Below are 18,456 nucleotides of genomic sequence, written 5' to 3'. Positions count from 1 at the left end.
GTTAATTTATTTAACTTAATAAAATAATAAAAAAAATGATAAAATAATTATTACATTAGAAGTGAAGTCTTGGGGGTGTTTTTTTAATTTAAATTTTAATATTGTGACGACATTTTAGGCAAGAATAGTTAAAAAAAACAAAATGTAAAATAAAAAATTTACTCATTAGAAGCAGCAAATAAGTAGGAAAACAGAAGAGCTATAGTAAAAAACAATACACGCACTAGCACCAAGGGTAAAATAAAAATGAGTTACCTAGAGGATGTCTTTATCAAAACTCTATTTTCTTTCTCAAATCTTCATTTTAATACGATGCCCTCTTAATAACACACACAGATCACTTTATTTTGTTAATGTCTCTCCCCACCAAACGCTCAGCCACAGCCACCACTAGCACCGCCGGTACTTCCACCTCTAATACTTACCCTCCAATGAAGAAGGCCAAGTGTCAGGCCGCCTCCGCCTGCTCACCTCTCGACTACAACAAAAACGGCCTCCATCACTCCGATGACGTCGTCTTCGATCCTTCCTCCATGTCTCTCGACGACGATCCCAAGCTCGTCGACTACCGCCCTCCTCCCGCCGCCGCTAATTTGTCTCGCAAAAAAGCTACTCTTCCACAGCCCGCCAAGAAGCTCGTCATCAAACTCGTCAAGGGTAACTACTACCAACTGCTCAATCATGGGTTTTGCTTATATATTACAAAATTAATGTGGGTTTTTGGTGTGATTAACGTGATGGGTTGTGCAGTGTAGATTTTTTTTTTTGGATATTGGGATCTCGTTGCTACTTAGCTTAACATGTTGGTGTGATTTCATCTTAGGAGTGAACTGAGCTATTGATTTTAGTGTGTTGATTATGATAAATACAAATTTTATGAGAAAAACATATGATAACTTTCAATTTTTGATCTGGGAAATTGATTGCAGTTCTGTTAGACCTCGTAGCTTCTTTTGGGCTTTCGTTTTTCAGAATTTGTTATCTATTCAATTTGCTGCTAAGTGTTTACACCTTGTTTACATGAATTCTTCATAATAATTCTATGTTCTTCAATGTTAGTTTCTATATATACTATCCAAAAGCTTGGAAATAGCTATGATTGTTTTTCGTTCGATTATATGTCTTTCTAACATCTCTTCTATTTCTCATTAACTTAGCACTTCCTGTTAACACTTCTTCTTGAGCCCAAACTCTTCAAGGTCAATTGTAGCACCTCATTATCGTGCATGACGATGGGGCAAGTGCTTTGGTACACCGTGGAATGAATGAATTCTTAGGGAATGATTTGTAAACATTAATACTGTAGATTCTAGTTGATGAATTGGTGTTTCATTCTTCATTAATGAGCTATTTTCTTCTGCTTCCAATCTTGTTATGATTATGAATGAATTGAATCCATTGAATTTAGTAGTAGCAATGAAATCTAGATTATGAAATTACAGTTCCTTGTAAAAATTTAGCCAGATATGTTTCACCTTTAACTGATTATTGTGTTTACTGAAGCTAAACCAACTCTGCCCACAAATTTTGAGGAGGATACATGGGCAAAGCTGCAGTCAGCTATTAAGGCTATATTCTTGAAACAACCAGCTCTTTGTGACTTAGAGAAGCTTTATCAGGTATGACTGCTACAATTTATTTCTCATTGTTTCATCCTATCCTTGTTTCAACTCAACTTAGAGATTTTTCTACTCTGATGTGTTTTTGGTTGATTTTGGGATGAACCATGGCGTTGTCATTAGGCTGTCAATGATCTGTGCCTGCATAAGATGGGGGGCAATCTTTATCTACGAATTGAAAAGGAGTGTGAAGCACATATATCTGCAGCTTTACAATCCTTAGTTGGTCAAAGCCCAGATTTGGAGGTTTTCTTAAAACTTGTTGCAACGTGCTGGAAGGATCTCTGTGACCAGATGTTGATGATCCGTGGCATAGCCTTGTATCTGGACAGAACATATGTGAAACAAACCCCAAATGTGCGTTCATTGTGGGACATGGGCTTGCAGCTTTTCCGCAAACATCTTTCTTTGTCTCCTGAAGTTGAGCACAAAACTGTCACTGGCATCTTGCGAATGATTGAGAGGGAAAGGTACTTCTGTAAACTAAAATATTTAGTCTAGCATATGTTTCAGATTTCTGGTTTTCTGTCAATGGGTTTCACATCTATCCTGGCAACTTCTGTGTCCTGTATGTGTATTTGTTCTTTAAATTTCTTTCAAAACTATTTCTACTAATAACATAGGTGCTAATAAGAGTTGAGTTTGATGAACTGGTATCAATACTTGACTGGAACACAGACTACTTGCAAGTTGTAACATGAAGACATGCTTTCATTCTCCAGTTTGATTATTAAACATGTAGTGACAAAGAGTGAATTGCCAATAAATGAAAACTAAATATCTGCAAACCTTGGAAGTAAATCATTCCACTCCCTTTCCCACAGATTGGAAAAAGGAAACTTGTTTCTAGGATATAGGAGATCAATTTATGGAGTGGTCACAAATCTTGCAATTGAGAACTTTGTGACATTAGATTATTGGAGTATTTTGAAGTATTATAGTTTACTTCTTGGACACTTCATAGAGATCCTTTTTCTGTGATTGCAGATTAGGTGAATCAGCTGATAGATCTCTCCTTGACCATCTCTTGAAGATGTTCACTTCACTAGGAATTTATGCAGAAAGTTTTGAAAGACCTTTCCTTGAGTGCACATCTGAATTCTATGCTGCTGAAGGCATGAAATACATGCAGCAATCGGATGTTCCAGATTACTTGAAGCATGTGGAGGTGCCTTTTGTTTTTCCTCTGATATTATCTGGGATTAAAGTGGAATATGAAAATCACTTTTGCTTTTATCTGCAGCTTTTATTTTAGTTCTTTTACTTAATATTTGTTTACCCCTGGAACATTTGGTGGGTTGCATATTCCTGCAGTCAAGATTGAATGAAGAACAAGATCGATGTAATATTTACATTGATGCAAGCACTAAAAAGCCACTAATAGCAACTGCAGAAACGCAGCTACTTGAACGCCATATATCTGCGATTCTTGATAAGGTGCAAATGCCCTTTAGTTATACATAGCTTCCTTCAAAAGTGCAATCTATTTTCATTGCTTGAATAATCATTTGTTTCTCTCTTCTGTCCAGGGGTTCATGATGCTGATGGATGGACATCGGATTAAGGACCTTCAGACAATGTACTCATTGTTTTTAAGGGTCAATGCCCTTGAGTCATTAAGGCAGGCCCTTAGCATGTACATCAGAAGAACCGGTCAGGGCATTGTCATGGATGAAGAGAAGGACAAAGATATGGTTTCCTCCCTGTTAGAATTTAAGGCTTCTCTTGACTCAATATGGGAAGAAAGCTTCTCCAAGAATGAAGGATTCTGCATCACCATAAAGGATGCATTTGAGCATCTAATTAATCTTCGCCAGGTTAGTCTATTGCTCTGTTGGTCCGATCTTAATTGGTTGCAAAATTTTATCGTATTCGACAAGCTTATCACATGTGTGCTGCATGAGATTACTGCAAAATGTTTGCAATAACTATAAATGTTCTTGAAAATTTTCTAAAAGAATAAGAGAAAAAAATGATATCTTTTCACATACAATTTACAGTAAATTCTGATAATCAAACCCCACAAAATGTTGAGTTCAAATCTTTACAAGTTTTCACCATTGTCATGTTGAAAGAAAATGGAAAGACAAGTAAAATAAAAGGTAAATGAGGAGTTAGGAAATTAACAACAATCAAATGAACAGCGACACTTACCTTTTAGAAATACTAAAGTGGAGATAAAAATATGAATGAAATTTTCCAGCAAATGATAGGTATTTTCAACCTTTTCCTCCATACTTATGTCTACTGATTATGCATTGATCTTTTTTTTTTTTTTTGTTAAAAAGTAATTAGTGGTACCTAAAAAGTTAATGCTGGTAAGAGAGGAAAAAAGAGCTATTGAACTTTTCTATGAATGTTCTAACATGTTTTCTTAAAACACTTTAAATGCCATAAAGGCAGGCTTCAACGTAATTTTTAAAGAAATTTCACCAAATGACCCTTAGTTTGCAGATCTGGTGAGGCTAAGGTAAAACTTTTCTGGGCTTCAGACATGTCTGAAGTATTTTAATTGTTAAATTTGCAGCATTCATGCTGACATATCCGAAGTGGTTAATGGTAGAATTTGCAATATAAATGGACAATATTAGAGAGGTGAAAGTTAGATTAATTTAGCTTTAAATTTAATGCAGTGATTTGCATTTGCAGTGTTATTCAACAAAATGGCACATCTTTTATTGATAGAATCAGACTACTGTTCAATCAAAATTGATATTGGGATCATATACTAGTTTTCTACCAAAAGTAACACATTAAGAAAATGTCCTGTGGTACAATTTATCATGCAATATCTTTCCTGAGAAAATCGTAGTGTGGGATTCTCCGGGTAATTTGATGGAGAGAGAAAAAGTAGTTTGGTTGCTATTGCTCTCAGCTTCTTTTAGCCACTTTTGTTTCTTAAAAGTATAGAGCTTTGAATAATAGAAGAAAAGCACCTATACCTAGCAAGATTATGCGAACACCTAAAATTGTTGTCATTTTATTTCTATCTTACCATACATAACAAAAAAATAGAAAAGATTCTTCAGGAGTCTTGGGTCCTAGAAGTGCATGATAAATAACATCAAAGCCCAATATTGCAGAGGAAATTATGTGAAGCACACCTGATTCAAAGTATGGAAAGGTGCATATAACTTCCATGCCATGACCCACCCTCCAACCTGGAGTAGCTAGTGGGGATGTAAAATTAATCCTTGTTCATACATTGGCTTCTCCAGTATGAAATGGGCACTGGTTAAGGTGATCTGTCTTGAAAAAAAAAAGAAACATTAACCTCTTATAAAGGAATTGCTTTGTTTTTGGATCAAAGTAAGGTACCTTTGTTCAACCAAAAACTAAGGAACTTGTAGTCAAGTCTATCAAGTAAAAATATAATTTTTTAAAACTGCAGTAGCTAGTTACCTAACATTGCTTCTACTAGTGCTACTTTCATTTCAAACTGTAGCTCAGTAGCTGCAGCTGCACATCCCTACACATCAATACTGAACAGGTGTTACAACTGCTTATTTATTGGTTAAGCTATGTCATAAATAGCACTGTGTCAGGTAAGTGCTAAGGGCTCTTGGAGCCTAGTTGTACACTTGAGCAAAGCAAGGCACATGTCTATAATACCTAATATATGATGGTTTTTCTCCTCTCTCTCGTTAATTTTTTTTGTTTTTGGGGTGGGGGAATCATAAATCGAATCTTTCCTCTGCTTACAAAATATCCCCGGTAAAACTTGTGTGGCCGTAAGAATGTGGCTGAAAAGTCTTTTTTTTCTTGGTAGAAACCACTGTAGATCATAACTAATATCACCTAAACTTCTAAATATCATTCACATAACCTTATAAAACTTGATATGAAAAAGAAATAGATGATATCTTCATCTAGCAAATGTTATTGTTTTATTTTTTATTTTTTTTTCCTGGAGCTTTTTTAGCAGACCCTTGTTCCTTGTTTATGGTGCCTCCCCTAGTGTTTGAAAAGTGTTTTAGTTTTGTGCTTAGCACCTAAGGTGCACCTTTAACAGCACTGGGGCTAGGTTATGGGAAAATATAGAATTTCCAGGTTTTGATTTTGACTAAGGGGCTCTCAAAATAAAGTGATCGGGTTATAAAAAGGCTAGGGGTTAGAGACAAAATTGGGTCTTGCATGAAGCAAATTTTTATCAGTGTCAGAAATTCCATTGAAGATGTTATGTATAATTTATTAGTTCACAACAAGTTACAGTTGGCCAGTTGCCCAAGTCACTTACAATTTCATCAAATTGTTATGTGGTTTTTTAAGTAGTAAGCCAAATGGGTCATCAATCTTCTTACATGTGTGTTTACCTTTCTTTCTTTAACTAATAAAATAAAATGTTCTTGTCTGTTGTGTATTTCTTCCGATTGTTTTTCCTATACTTGTTCTTCATGATCTCTCGCTCTTTAATGTCCTTCCAGAATTTCTAATTAGGAATGAAAGAGACAGTTTCCTATAAGTTTTTCCTGTATGTTTTTTAATCCCTTGGGAAAGCCTCCCTGATGCATAGCTCCCATATCGATGCTAGAGGATATGTGTACATAATTCATCATTGAATTTGGATATATACCTAAATACTGTGCAGAAAAAAAAGAAAAAGAAATAAAGAAACACTAAACTGTTTGGGTTAAGTGCTTGGTCCTTGTTATTTTCATCCTCATCCATGAATCTATGTTACTATTTATGGCATTCTTTTCTTTGAGGAGAAGGGGAGGTGGAGAGGAGGACAAAGCTGTCTGATTTCTTTATTGTGGGAAATTACGTATTCAATAAATTGAGCTTTTTGAGTTCTACAATTTACATGTTTAATGATCAGCCAAGCATATCGCATTGGAAGAATATTCATTTTGCTGTGTAGTAATCACAAGATAGCCATGGAAAAAAACATTCGTCAAGCGTTTTCTTTTACTTATATTTTTTTTGCTTAAATCAGCTTTTAGTTTCTTTTGTGAGATAAAATATCTTTAAGCATGATAAGGACAGTGCTATTTTCACACCTATTTGGGCCCAAGCATGTAACAAGGCTAGGCAGCTGCTAAGTCAATGACCAACTGAAAAAATCCTCCTCGGTATTAGGTTGTAATTTGAAAAGAATTTCATGATGTATCTGTTGGAATTTACAGAAATGTGTATTTAGGCAATAATAGATTATTAGTGGGGTAGTCATTGGGCTCTTGAAGATTACTGTTCTTTTCCCTTTTTTTTTCTTAATGCTCTTCTTCTTCTTTGTTCCTGTTCATATTATTAGATGTTTGTATATTCGCAAAAACCCCAGTAATGATATTCCATGTGACTTGTATTCTTTCGGCGCAGGAGGTCGCACGCTTTCCCTATGCTTTTATGATCATTAATTGACGTCAGAAAATACTAGTGATTTCTTATGGTTTGCAATAGGACTAAAATATAAAGATATATGATGCAATGTGTTGATTCCATTTGGAAGACATCAGAAATAACACAACCTCACACCCATGCCAAAACAAATGTATATCATTCTTGAGGGTGCTTTCTATGTTGTTTTTTTACTAGTTTCTGGTGACAGTTGATTTCGTCGTGGGAAAACAATTTAATCTTGTACGTCTCTGTTTATTGGCGAAAGATTTTGGTGCACACATGATATCTCATAGTTTGTCAACTGTAGATGATGAAATCCCATAAATTGTTGTTTTTCATTGTTCTATGAGTTTTTATTAGTTGGCAGTCAATACTCATTCTATAGTGTTGTTTTTAACTTCGTAAATTTCTAATTTTGTTCTCCATTTGATAGAACCGTCCTGCTGAGCTGATTGCAAAGTTTTTGGACGAGAAGCTTCGTGCTGGGAATAAGGGTACTTCCGAGGAAGAGTTGGAGGGTACACTTGATAAAGTTTTGGTTTTATTCAGGTTTATTCAGGTAATCTTATGTGTTAAAGAAGTCAGTATTTTCACTTCTAGCTCACCAGGTTTTTCCTTATTATCATATTTTTGGTGTTGTACAAAACAAAATGATGCTGAGATACGTGCATCTTCCTTTTCTTTTGTTTTATGAAGGGTAAGGATGTCTTTGAAGCATTTTATAAGAAGGATCTTGCAAAAAGACTGCTGTTGGGAAAAAGCGCTTCTATTGATGCAGAGAAATCTATGATATCTAAGGTTAAGCACAACAACTTTTACGAGTAAATGTTTTCTGAGTCCTTTTCTTCTATCAATGAAATCAATATGTTTGTGTTGTCATTGCAGCTGAAAACTGAATGTGGTAGCCAGTTTACAAACAAGCTTGAAGGAATGTTTAAGGTCTGCACTATTTATACAAGTTCATCAACGACTCGTCTTTGTTCTACTTTTCTCACTAACTTCTAATTGGAGGATGGTAATTTATTGTTATACAACATAAATTTTGTGAAGCTCTCATGCCCCCGGCAATGCTTTCATGCCAAATACACTAACAGAGGTGGCAATATTAATTGGATGAAGCTCAGATTAACACAGAGAAACTTTATGTCCCTCTCACCCATTTTCAGTTTTCCCACATTACTTGAGTGCATGTGCTACTTTTGCCTCCAACTCCCAATCCCTACAACATTGCATGCATGTGCACCTAAAACAGAAATAATGATAAAGATAAAAAGTAAATGTAAACTTTGATTCTCAATGTCTGTAAACACATTTCTTGACTGCTGAATGTGTGGTTCTCAATGTCTGTAAACACATTTCTTGACTGCTGAATGTGTGGTTTATATATACATAATATAACATGTCTGTTGAAATGGTTCTTGATTGGACTCCGTGAGTGACAGGGTTGTGTCATTTCTTGAAGGGAGTTGAAATGTTAGGAGAAATTAAAGTTTGAACTCAGTAACGTGCATACAATGATAAAATTGTTTCCCTGAGGAAAAAAAATGCATATTCTTGATGCTGGTTTCATACATGGATTTTTGTTTATTGAATTTTATTTTTGGGAAGTAACCATTGCTTTGAATTTCTTAGATTTAGAATTGAGGTTCTATATGCCATTGTATCTATTAAATCCTAATATCCTCTTTCTTTCATTTAGTAACTTCATATGGATTACCTGTGATGAAGATGGCTTATTTTTATCGTTTTCTTTGTCTTGGTGGTGCTTTTTCAGGATATTGAACTATCAAAGGAGATAAATGAGTCCTTCCGACAATCATCTCAGGCCAGGACAAAACTTCCATCAGGGATTGAAATGAGTGTACATGTTTTAACCACTGGGTTGGTTTTGGATCCTTTTTGTTTGTATTTGATGTAAAATTTGTATATTTAGTTTCCTTAATTCCTACAGAAATTTAATTTATTTGGTTGGCTGGACTGCAGGTACTGGCCCACATATCCACCCATGGATGTTAGGCTTCCTCATGAGCTGAATGTTTATCAGGTATTTTGCAAAAGACCTGATGTTTCTCCCACATCTACAGCCACTAAAATATTGAATAAACAATTGCCTTATATATAGGATATATTCAAAGAATTCTACTTAAGCAAGTATAGTGGAAGGCGCTTAATGTGGCAAAACTCATTGGGTCATTGTGTATTGAAAGCTGAGTTTCCAAAAGGTAAAAAGGAGCTGGCAGTTTCTCTATTTCAGGTTGGTCTTTTTTAGTTTTCAATGCATAGCCCTTTACATTGTCTCTTATGGATGCGGCCTGTGTAAGTGGACATCTTCTAATTGTTTACCATCTCATGCCTTCTACTCCAGACTGTTGTTCTGATGCTGTTTAATGATGCCCAAAAGCTTAGTTTTCAAGATATCAAAGACTCTACTGGCATAGAAGACAAGGAGCTTAGAAGAACTTTGCAGTCTCTGGCATGTGGAAAAGTTCGGGTTCTGCAAAAGGTAGGCGATGATTAACTGCATCGCGTGTGAGATCTTACAAATGCTGATAAAATTGTTTAATGTTGGGTTTTGCTCATCCCTTTTTTCCTTATTATAAAATTTATGGTTTACAGCTGCCCAAAGGGAGGGATGTGGAGGAGGATGATTCCTTTGTGTTCAATGAAGGATTTACAGCTCCACTCTATCGAATAAAGGTATCAGTTTCATATCTATCTACAGTCAAAATAGCTTTTTTTTTCTACTTGCATGAGCATGGCTAATGCGAAGAGTTGACCTTGTGAAGTAAAGTGCTTTTATAATTATTAAGGTACTTCCATGATTTTTCTTTGCCAGTTGTATTTTGGATCTTTGAGGTAACACTTGTTTTGGGATGCAGGTCAATGCAATCCAGATGAAGGAAACTGTAGAAGAGAACACAAGCACCACTGAGAGAGTGTTTCAGGATCGTCAATACCAGGTTAACCTTCACTCAAGTTCCATTTTTAATAAAATCAGTTTCTTGTAATGAAAATTCAACAAAGACGTGAAATTGCTGGATGTAATATTTGTGATATTGCTTAATATGTTACAGGTTGATGCTGCGATTGTTCGGATAATGAAGACAAGGAAAGTGCTAAGTCACACGCTTCTTATAACTGAACTATTCCAGCAGGTAAATCTGCTTCATTTTATTTTTCGTGAGTAGGGATTAATCCAGACTTTGTGGGTTCCTGATCATCTCTTTGTTTTACTTTATGAAATGTCGTCCAAATGTACTGTGATTGGTCACTTTGGTAGATGAATGAAATTGGGAGGCAAACTTTACCCAGTTCTGAAACTTTCTTGCTGGATATTGATATTGATGAAACAAATATTTTATGTTGCAAACAGCTGAAGTTTCCTATAAAGCCGGCTGATTTGAAGAAAAGGATAGAAAGTCTTATCGACAGGGAATACCTGGAGCGAGACAAGAACAACCCTCAGATATACAATTACTTGGCCTAACACACTGCCACACCAATTGTGTCCTTGTAAATGGCACGGGAAACTTCTGTCCCATCCAAGAGGCAGGTGTTCCATCGTGGTCAGATTAATGTACAGTATGTAGTTGTTTATTTTTGCTGCAATCAACACTGTAGTTGTAAAGCGTATTCTGCCTCAGTCCATTACTTTCTCTGCTGTTACATGTTCTCTGAGTCGCCTGAGATAAAGGGGGGAATTTGATTCAAAAGAAAAGGGGAAATTAAGCTCCGCTCCCAGGAGTGGCTTATGCGAGAGACAGGAGAGGTGAGAAAAGCAAACTGGCATTTTCACCAGCCATAATAAGAATGATGGAGCTTTAATAGGACTGGGGATGATGCATGTTTACTGACACCTCGAACTTTACAATTGATGTTCAAATCGAGCTCATAGTTTTATTCTTATTCAACGGCCGTTGTTGCATTTGAAGGCATAGTTCTCATGTTGCCCTTTGTTCTGATTTTACTGCTTTGGTTCCTTTATTTTCATCTTAAATTTTATAGGTAACTTCACCCGTATAAATCCTATTATCAATATAGTCCCAAACCTTGTACAATTGTTACTGATCGATTCAATCTAATTAATTTGCACATTTTCTGTGCTCATGGATTCCTCAGAAAGGCTCTCGAACAAGCTCAGCTCAATCTAACTTAGAGTGTGTTTAAGAAGGTGTTTTTTTTAATTTATTTTTGTTTAAAAGGAATTTTTTAAAATATTTTTGATGTGTTATGTTAAAAATAATTTTTAAAAATATATTTTTTTATTTTAATTTATTTATAAGTAAAAGAACATTTTAAACTCGTGGTCATTCAATATAACAAAATTAACGGCATTTTTATTTATGCAGAAAATTAATTACGTTTGACACCTCAAAATGTGAGCATGTGTTTGTGCCTAAATTAAGGTTATTTTTGAAAAAAAAAGAAAAGGATGGACGGGGGGGGTATCTGCCGATTTTATGTCCTCCGAGCGTTAAATTTCTAAGCCATAGCACCATACAGAATGAACACTTTCCATTCTCTTCTAGGTTTTGTGAGTTTGCTTTGAATTTACATGATTGATCATGATTTAGTTTGTTCATTGAGGAAAAATTCCAATTCTTATGGTCATCTACGGAGATGTTTTCCTTGTATAGTGTGTCAAGGTGTTAAAGTTGAGTGATAAATTAAGTAGATGGTGCTTGGATTACACGAGTCGAACGCCAAGTATCAGAGGTAGTGTAAAGGTATGATTTTCTCGACTATATCTTCTTCAACAAGTCCCTCTTGTAGATTTGATCTAAAATCTTCTTTGAAGCAAACGTGCTTCTTCTACTGGTAGTTTTCCAACAACTGTGCAGCAAAGCAAATAACACGGATATTATATTTAATTTTTTTTTTTAAAAAAAAATATATTAGAATAATATTTATTTATTAAAATTTATCTTTTACATTAATATCCAAACAATCTAAAATCACTGAAAAAAACAACAATCTACGATTACTAATAAAATTAATTTAACACAAAAGAAAAAACTTCAAATTACTCAGGCACACCACAATACCATACTGGATCACAGAGTCAGTCCCGTAGAAAAAGCCGAATAGAAAGACAAAAATATTTTCAAATAACGGCAATCCAAGAAAAGACTTCTAAAATTAAGACTCAGACAGCCTTGATTGCTGGTTTTGCTGCTGAAGAAACCGAGGCGATGGAGGAATCAAGGTCGGGCCGTGGATTCGGTTGTTGTTGGAGATCAGTTTGGTGGGTTAATTGGGACGCGAATCTCATCATCGTCAGGGTCATAATCAGGATTGAGAGATCGATCGATGGCTTCACGGCCCTTCTCGAGGCATGGCTTGCAAGCAATCTCTATTGCTATCCAACCCAGAACCACTCCTGCTATTGCTATCAATGCACTTGTCACTGCAGCCATTGATTTTCTCTGCTCCTTGCCCACTTTTCTTCTCTCTCTCCACAATTTCTTGCCGAGGAGAGAATATATATATATATATATATATAATTTTTTTACCTGCTGTTCTCCTGTTTGGGTTTTGCCGTTACTATATAGATAGCACGTGTTTTGCTGTGGATTGATTAATTTTTTTTAATATAAAAAACAAATATTGAAGTATTGTAATTATATTTTAAAAAATAAAAAAATAAATTCCATGACATCATAATTTTTTTTAAAATAACAATTTTTAATGGTGCAAAACTAATTGAAGTTATCAAAACCTATGAGTACAATCATATGGATAGGATAATCTAATAGAAATAAAAAAATTAATTTTAAAAAGAATTAAAGTTTGAAGGATAAAATAAAAAAGGATAAAAAACGACTTCAAAAAAACCCTAAGCCACCTAGTAAACCTTTTATCTAGATCATGAGATAAAAATAACCTGATTAAAAAGAAAACCAAAGAAAATAATGAAGCTCTATTTTTAAAACAAACAACTTCAAATGATGTAATTGAGAAAAAAAAATCAATCCGTGTAAAATTTTTAAACCCATAACCCTATATACTGACTAATCTGGAAGCATCATATTTGGAAAGTAACTATTTTAAAACCTAACTCGACCCGACGGGTTGACCCGTGACCCTCAGCTTAGACTAGGCCAAGTTTCAAAAGAAATTAGGAGAGAATTGATCAAGTGTAAGACGGTCAACAACTTGGACTGACCTATGTTTCGGTTAATGTGGGAAAAATCAAGTCAAAACAGGGTCAAAATCCCTTGACTATTTTCCTTTCTCTCTCTCTCTCTCTCTTTCCAAAATTGTATCATTTTGATTTTTTTATAAAACAAAAAGATTTGGTTAGTTTAAGTTAACTCTAACCAAACTACCAAACCCGCGACCCTTAAGTTGTCATAGATTGACTCTTGAGTGGGGCCTATAAATAATCAGAAAAACCTAGGAAATAAAATCTTAATAAATGAAATGTTGAATGATGAAATAAAAAATATTGAAAGATAGAGAAATAGCAATTAAAAGAATAAATACCTCATTAGAAAAAAAAATTGAGAGGACAAATAAAATTTTTGAATTGAAGGGCAAAATTGAAAAAAAAAATCAAATTAACAAATGAATCTAAAAAAATAAAAAAACAAAGAATACTAATTTCCAACGAACTCAATGATGATGGATGGAATTTTTTAAAAATAATTAAAAATGACTGAAGCTAACCTGACCTAACCTTCAGAATTTATGACACAGATCATGAGGTCGTATCACAACATTAAAGTCAAACTTGAAAAAATAATAATGTAAAGTTCTTAACTAACCAAAATAATTAGGGGTACACTTAAAAAAAAGTGATTTAAAAAATATTGATTTAAAAAGAAAGAGAACCAAATTTGAAAAAAAATAAAAACAAAACCAAATTATAAGGGATGAAATTGAAAAACAATTTCAATAAAAAAAAAATAAGAACAACTACAAATAACAATCAAAATAATAAGGATCATATTTGATATAAAAATAAAATGTCAAGAGATGAAATTAAAAGAAAAATTAATTCAATAAAAAAATTCAAGACCATATACATCACAATTAAAAGAAGGAGTATCAAATCTAATATAAAAATCAAGTGTAAGGGTATGAATTTGAAAAAAAACTTGATAAATAATTTAAGACCAAATACATTGCAATTAAAAAAATAAGAACCAAATCTGATATAAAAATTAAGTGTAAAATGATGAAATTAAAAAAAAATTAACTCAATAAATAATTCAAGGCTAAATGTATTGCAATTAATAAAATGAGAATCTAATTTGACTTAACAAACAAACTGATAGACTTTTTTTTTTACAATGGCCACACGGTTTTCTAGGAGGAGAGAGGAGAGAAAGAGGGAAGGAGGGAAAAAACCCAAGTTGTAGCTCCTCCACGTGCCGTCTTTGCACACTCATCTCATCATCGTGATAGGGGTGGTGAGGTGCATCGAACATTGCACGCGCCATCAGAACAGCGTGGGCGACTCCCACTTGCTAGCATGTGTCTAGCACGCGCCAACCATTTTTGAATACACATACACACACCTAATTATCCTTGACCCTAATTCAGATTCACAACAAAACCATATGAAAAAGATAAAAATACCTTTGCATGCAGCCTTGGTTTTTTTTTTTAACCAAAGTGTAATTTTAGGAAAACATGCGAAGGGTCCACAAATATTTTTAAAATGGCCTTTGAAAAATTTGATTTGTTTCATTATTTTATTATATTATTATTAAATATATTGGGCTGGGCCAGCCTAACCATCTAGTTTGGGTTGGGCCAACAACGACCCAACAAGCCTGCCTTTTTTTTTAAGTGCTGGGTTGGACTTGACCCAACCATCTGGGCTGGAATGGGTCCAGTCACTGGCCTAATGATCATGCTTAATTAAATCTTGTGCTACATGCAATATGAATTCACGTTCTACATGCAATGACCATGGTTGCAATGCAAAGAGGGAACAAAATTATCTAGCATCAGAGTACTTAGTTGGTGATCTGGTTGGTCATAAAGTGACATGACCAAAAGATTGATGTCTTCTCCCTAGTGTAGGAGTATCGAAGTAATAAATAACTCGGCAAGACCGGAGTCGAACTACAGGGAGGTTAACTATATAATAATAATAATAATAATAATAATAATAATAATAAGATGATGATGATGATGATGATGAGTTAAAGAGGACTTTAAGATATAAGATTAATATGAAGATTAAACAATGATAAAAACAGTTGTCAAGATTAGAGGATCCATTAATGATATTTCAAATAAGTATAATATAAAATCTTTTTATTACTCAACTAGAAACCACACACAAAGGAGATTCTAATCGGATGATTTGTCATTAATAGCTCATTATAAATTATTAACATGGTCATATTAATTATCTTATTTAAGTAACACCAAACTTTTAAATATTGTCAAGAATTCATGATGCTAACTTATGTTAACAACAAATCAAGTTCCTTTCATAGCACAGATGTAGGTTATACCATACGGTTGGCTATGAAAGTGCCAAGCATTTGTTGTACCAAGTGTTATACAACACAAATTTAGATTAACCATTTAACAAGCAATGTATTAAGAATTAATAAGATAACAAAGATAAGAATGTTAATAGCAAGTTGTTTAAGATATAATCATTGAAGTCCATATTGAGTTTATAGTATACTTATCTTAATACCATTAGTGAAACTTTTTCACCTTGACATAATAAACTTAGTTAAACATAATGAAGAAGAGAAACATAAATAAATAAGAGGAGAACATGATTATATAAGTATAGTAAAGGAAATGAAAAGCATAAACAAGAGATTAATGAAAGCAAAACTTAAGCATTACAAAAATATAAAGAAAAAGAGCAAAAACATGATCTTGATCTGAAAACCAAGATGCCTAAATGCATGGTAACAATCCTTTTATAGGCCAAAATTCAAAATTATTGATTTGATGACTAATTGTTGAGTGGGTGACCACCTTTTGACTTGGTAACAATCTTTATCTTCTTATCTGCAGAAAACGTTATTGCTAACATCAGAATTTGAACAGATAGTCTTCATGAAAGTTCTGGAAACTTGTCTCAGCTTTCCAAAAAAACAAGAATGAGGTCATTTGGACTTCTAGAACTCGAGATATGAGCTAAAACACTGAACAATGTCTGGGCTGTAGGACAAATTCCGACTTCTTCGTTGTTGCTACCATTTGCACTCGAAAATGATACTTTTAAATCTTGGACTCTTCATGAAAGTTTTAGGCCTATATCTTACTTTCTATCCATATAAACCAGACTTGAATCCAAGTTCTACAACTCTAGTTATGATCCAATAAACGAATGGTGTTCCAATTTGAATTCAACCAGCATCTCTTTTCTAAACTTAGCTCTCTCTTTGTCTTCTCAATTTCAGTAGTTAAACTCATCAATCAATTCTTTGATTTATGTGATAGGCCTACATTTAAGATGAACATTTACCATAAATTAAAGGCATTTTATATTATTAGACATGTTATTGTAAAACATGCTCTAGTGAAGGAGTTATTGATACTTCAAGTGCAAAATGATGATATAAAACCTTGATAAAAATGCACTTTTAAGTACTTAGCACACCCCCCAACCAGCTTATTACTAGTCCCTAGTAATCAAAGCGTTAAAATAGAAAAACAATTTGCAAGTTCCACAAAGCAAGACATTCATCATTCAATTTCCATTAATCTATTCAGATACAAACTCTCATTCGATTTATATGTTTGCTCAATATCTCTTTACCAAGATATTAATAAACCTTTTTTTTATGCTCAATATATCAACACATAGTTATGGAGCTTTACTTGGAAAAAAACAAATTTTGTTTTAATGTTTAAGGTTAATTTCCTTGGGTTGGGATGATTATTTTTTTTTTATAAAAAAAAGTAATAATTTATAACACAATGGATTTTGAACCCATGTAGCGAGCTTTAGGCTAATGACTCCCAGACTAGTTGGTCTTAGGGCATTAGGTGTTGAGACAACCCTTTAAACTTAATAACCCGGGTTGCAGATACTAAAATGTAGATAGTTCTATGTTTGATTCTCTTAAGCTTTCTCCTCAACCCATGTAACAAGCATTGGACCAATAGCTTCCATGTCAGTTGACTTTAGGGTATTAGGTGTTAAAATACCCCTTCGAGCTTAATTGCTTAGGTTAGGGAGGCTACGAAACCATACTTATCTATGTTTTTATTTATTTATTTAATTACATTTATTATTAATTTTTTTTTACAAATTATATATTATCCCTTTCCCTTAGTTGTTACCTTTAACAAAAGAACATAATTAATGTAATGATCCAATGTGCAACCCACAAGCATGTGTTAAAATGTGTGTGTGAAAATGATGATTTATCAAGTTAAACAATTATATGAGCAGAATCAAGTGATAATAATGCGAGAGTTTGTAAACCTGAATATTTCAAGAAGTATTCTGATAGACCTTGTTAAGAATGTTTACTAAAATATATCTCAAGAGTCACTAAAATTCCTCATTTACTCTATCATTCTAGTAACAACAGTTTTGCAATTGGTTTTAATAATAGAAAACACAATTAGTTAATTTTTTTTAATATCAACTACTACCCTCTCCCCCTAACCAAAACGAGACATTGTTCTCAATGTCCTAAGGTAGAAAGATAGAGTATAGAAGACATCACCTGAAACAACGAACACTGACAAACTTGAAACACACTTAAACAAATATAAGAAATAACAAAACAAAATAATATGCTATTAATAAAGCCAGAGTACACAAATTTTTATAAGCTAAGGCTTAAATCGTAGTTGTGATTGTGGCCCACATCTTCCCTTGGTTTTACGTCCAAGAACAGCTTAAACGCTCTCTATAGGTCGGGGATAAGCTTTCCATCCAGTTTTTTTAAAAACTAGCAAACAAGGTTTTTTTAGTCAGATTTCCAAGACTATGTTGAGCATGTTCTTTATGAAAATGGGGCCATAAATCATGAATTGCATGATGCACATCTCCATTAAGGTACGTCCCAAGAGTCAATAAAAGATTATCTAAGGACTCTTTATGTTTTGAAATAAATCCTACCTTTTGACAATTTTCATGGGTTTTGCAGAATGCATGTGTCCTTGAACATGGTGGGCCAATAAAATCCACATTGTAAGATTGTTGCAATCATCTTTGTTGACGAGAAATGAACCCCACATGTCGCGGAATGACAAAATTTAGTGACACTACTTACCTCATTGTCAAGAATGCATCTTTGATATATTTGATCAGGACAATATTTGAATAAGTAAGGGTCATCCCAATAAAAGTTTTGCACGTCGCTCAAAAACTTTTTTTTGTCTTGGGTATCCAAATGAGCTGGCAAAAATCCTGAATCAAGAAAATTGTCAATATTAGCAAACCAAGGTATTGAAGCAATAAAAAGTGAAGATTCATCAGGAAGGTAATCATCAATTGGTGTGATGTTAGATGTCGAATCTATTGTCAATTTTGATAAATGATTCGCGACAACATTTT

At 33.8% G+C, this 18,456-nt stretch overlaps 2 protein-coding genes across 2 annotated transcripts; one reads left to right on the top strand and one right to left on the bottom strand.

The window, feature by feature from the left end:
- The first annotated feature begins 305 nt into the window (after positions 1–305).
- LOC133703485 (cullin-4-like) lies at positions 306–10,867 on the top strand. Its single transcript, XM_062128041.1, has 17 exons — positions 306–657; positions 1,504–1,619; positions 1,743–2,089; positions 2,607–2,787; positions 2,934–3,056; positions 3,149–3,436; positions 7,390–7,515; positions 7,653–7,754; positions 7,842–7,895; positions 8,731–8,837; positions 8,940–9,000; positions 9,079–9,210; positions 9,322–9,459; positions 9,573–9,653; positions 9,836–9,916; positions 10,031–10,111; positions 10,330–10,867. The coding sequence occupies exons 1-17, from the start codon at positions 354–356 to the stop codon at positions 10,441–10,443; spliced, it is 2,436 nt and encodes an 811-aa protein (XP_061984025.1). The 5' UTR covers positions 306–353; the 3' UTR covers positions 10,444–10,867.
- A 982-nt stretch (positions 10,868–11,849) lies between these two features.
- LOC133703228 (outer envelope membrane protein 7) lies at positions 11,850–12,448 on the bottom strand. Its single transcript, XM_062127686.1, has one exon. It carries the CDS (start codon positions 12,371–12,373, stop codon positions 12,194–12,196), a length of 180 nt encoding a protein of 59 aa, XP_061983670.1. The 5' UTR covers positions 12,374–12,448; the 3' UTR covers positions 11,850–12,193.
- Positions 12,449–18,456: the final 6,008 nt, after the last annotated feature.

The sequence above is a fragment of the Populus nigra genome, chromosome 9 (assembly GCF_951802175.1).
Source record: "Populus nigra chromosome 9, ddPopNigr1.1, whole genome shotgun sequence".
NCBI lineage: Eukaryota > Viridiplantae > Streptophyta > Magnoliopsida > Malpighiales > Salicaceae > Populus > Populus nigra.
Note: the sequence above shows the minus strand (reverse complement) of the source record. Positions and strands in the feature narration are given on the sequence as shown.

Bases quoted from the DNA above. Each gene is read 5' to 3' on its own strand.
- LOC133703228 (XM_062127686.1), bottom strand. From the start codon at position 12,373: ATGGCTGCAGTGACAAGTGCATTGATAGCAATAGCAGGAGTGGTTCTG.
- LOC133703485 (XM_062128041.1), top strand. From the start codon at position 354: ATGTCTCTCCCCACCAAACGCTCAGCCACAGCCACCACTAGCACCGCC. The intron at 1,620-1,742 runs GTATGACTGCTA...CGTTGTCATTAG, and splicing joins ACTTAGAGAAGCTTTATCAG to GCTGTCAATGATCTGTGCCT. The intron at 9,654-9,835 runs GTATCAGTTTCA...TTTGGGATGCAG, and splicing joins CTCCACTCTATCGAATAAAG to GTCAATGCAATCCAGATGAA.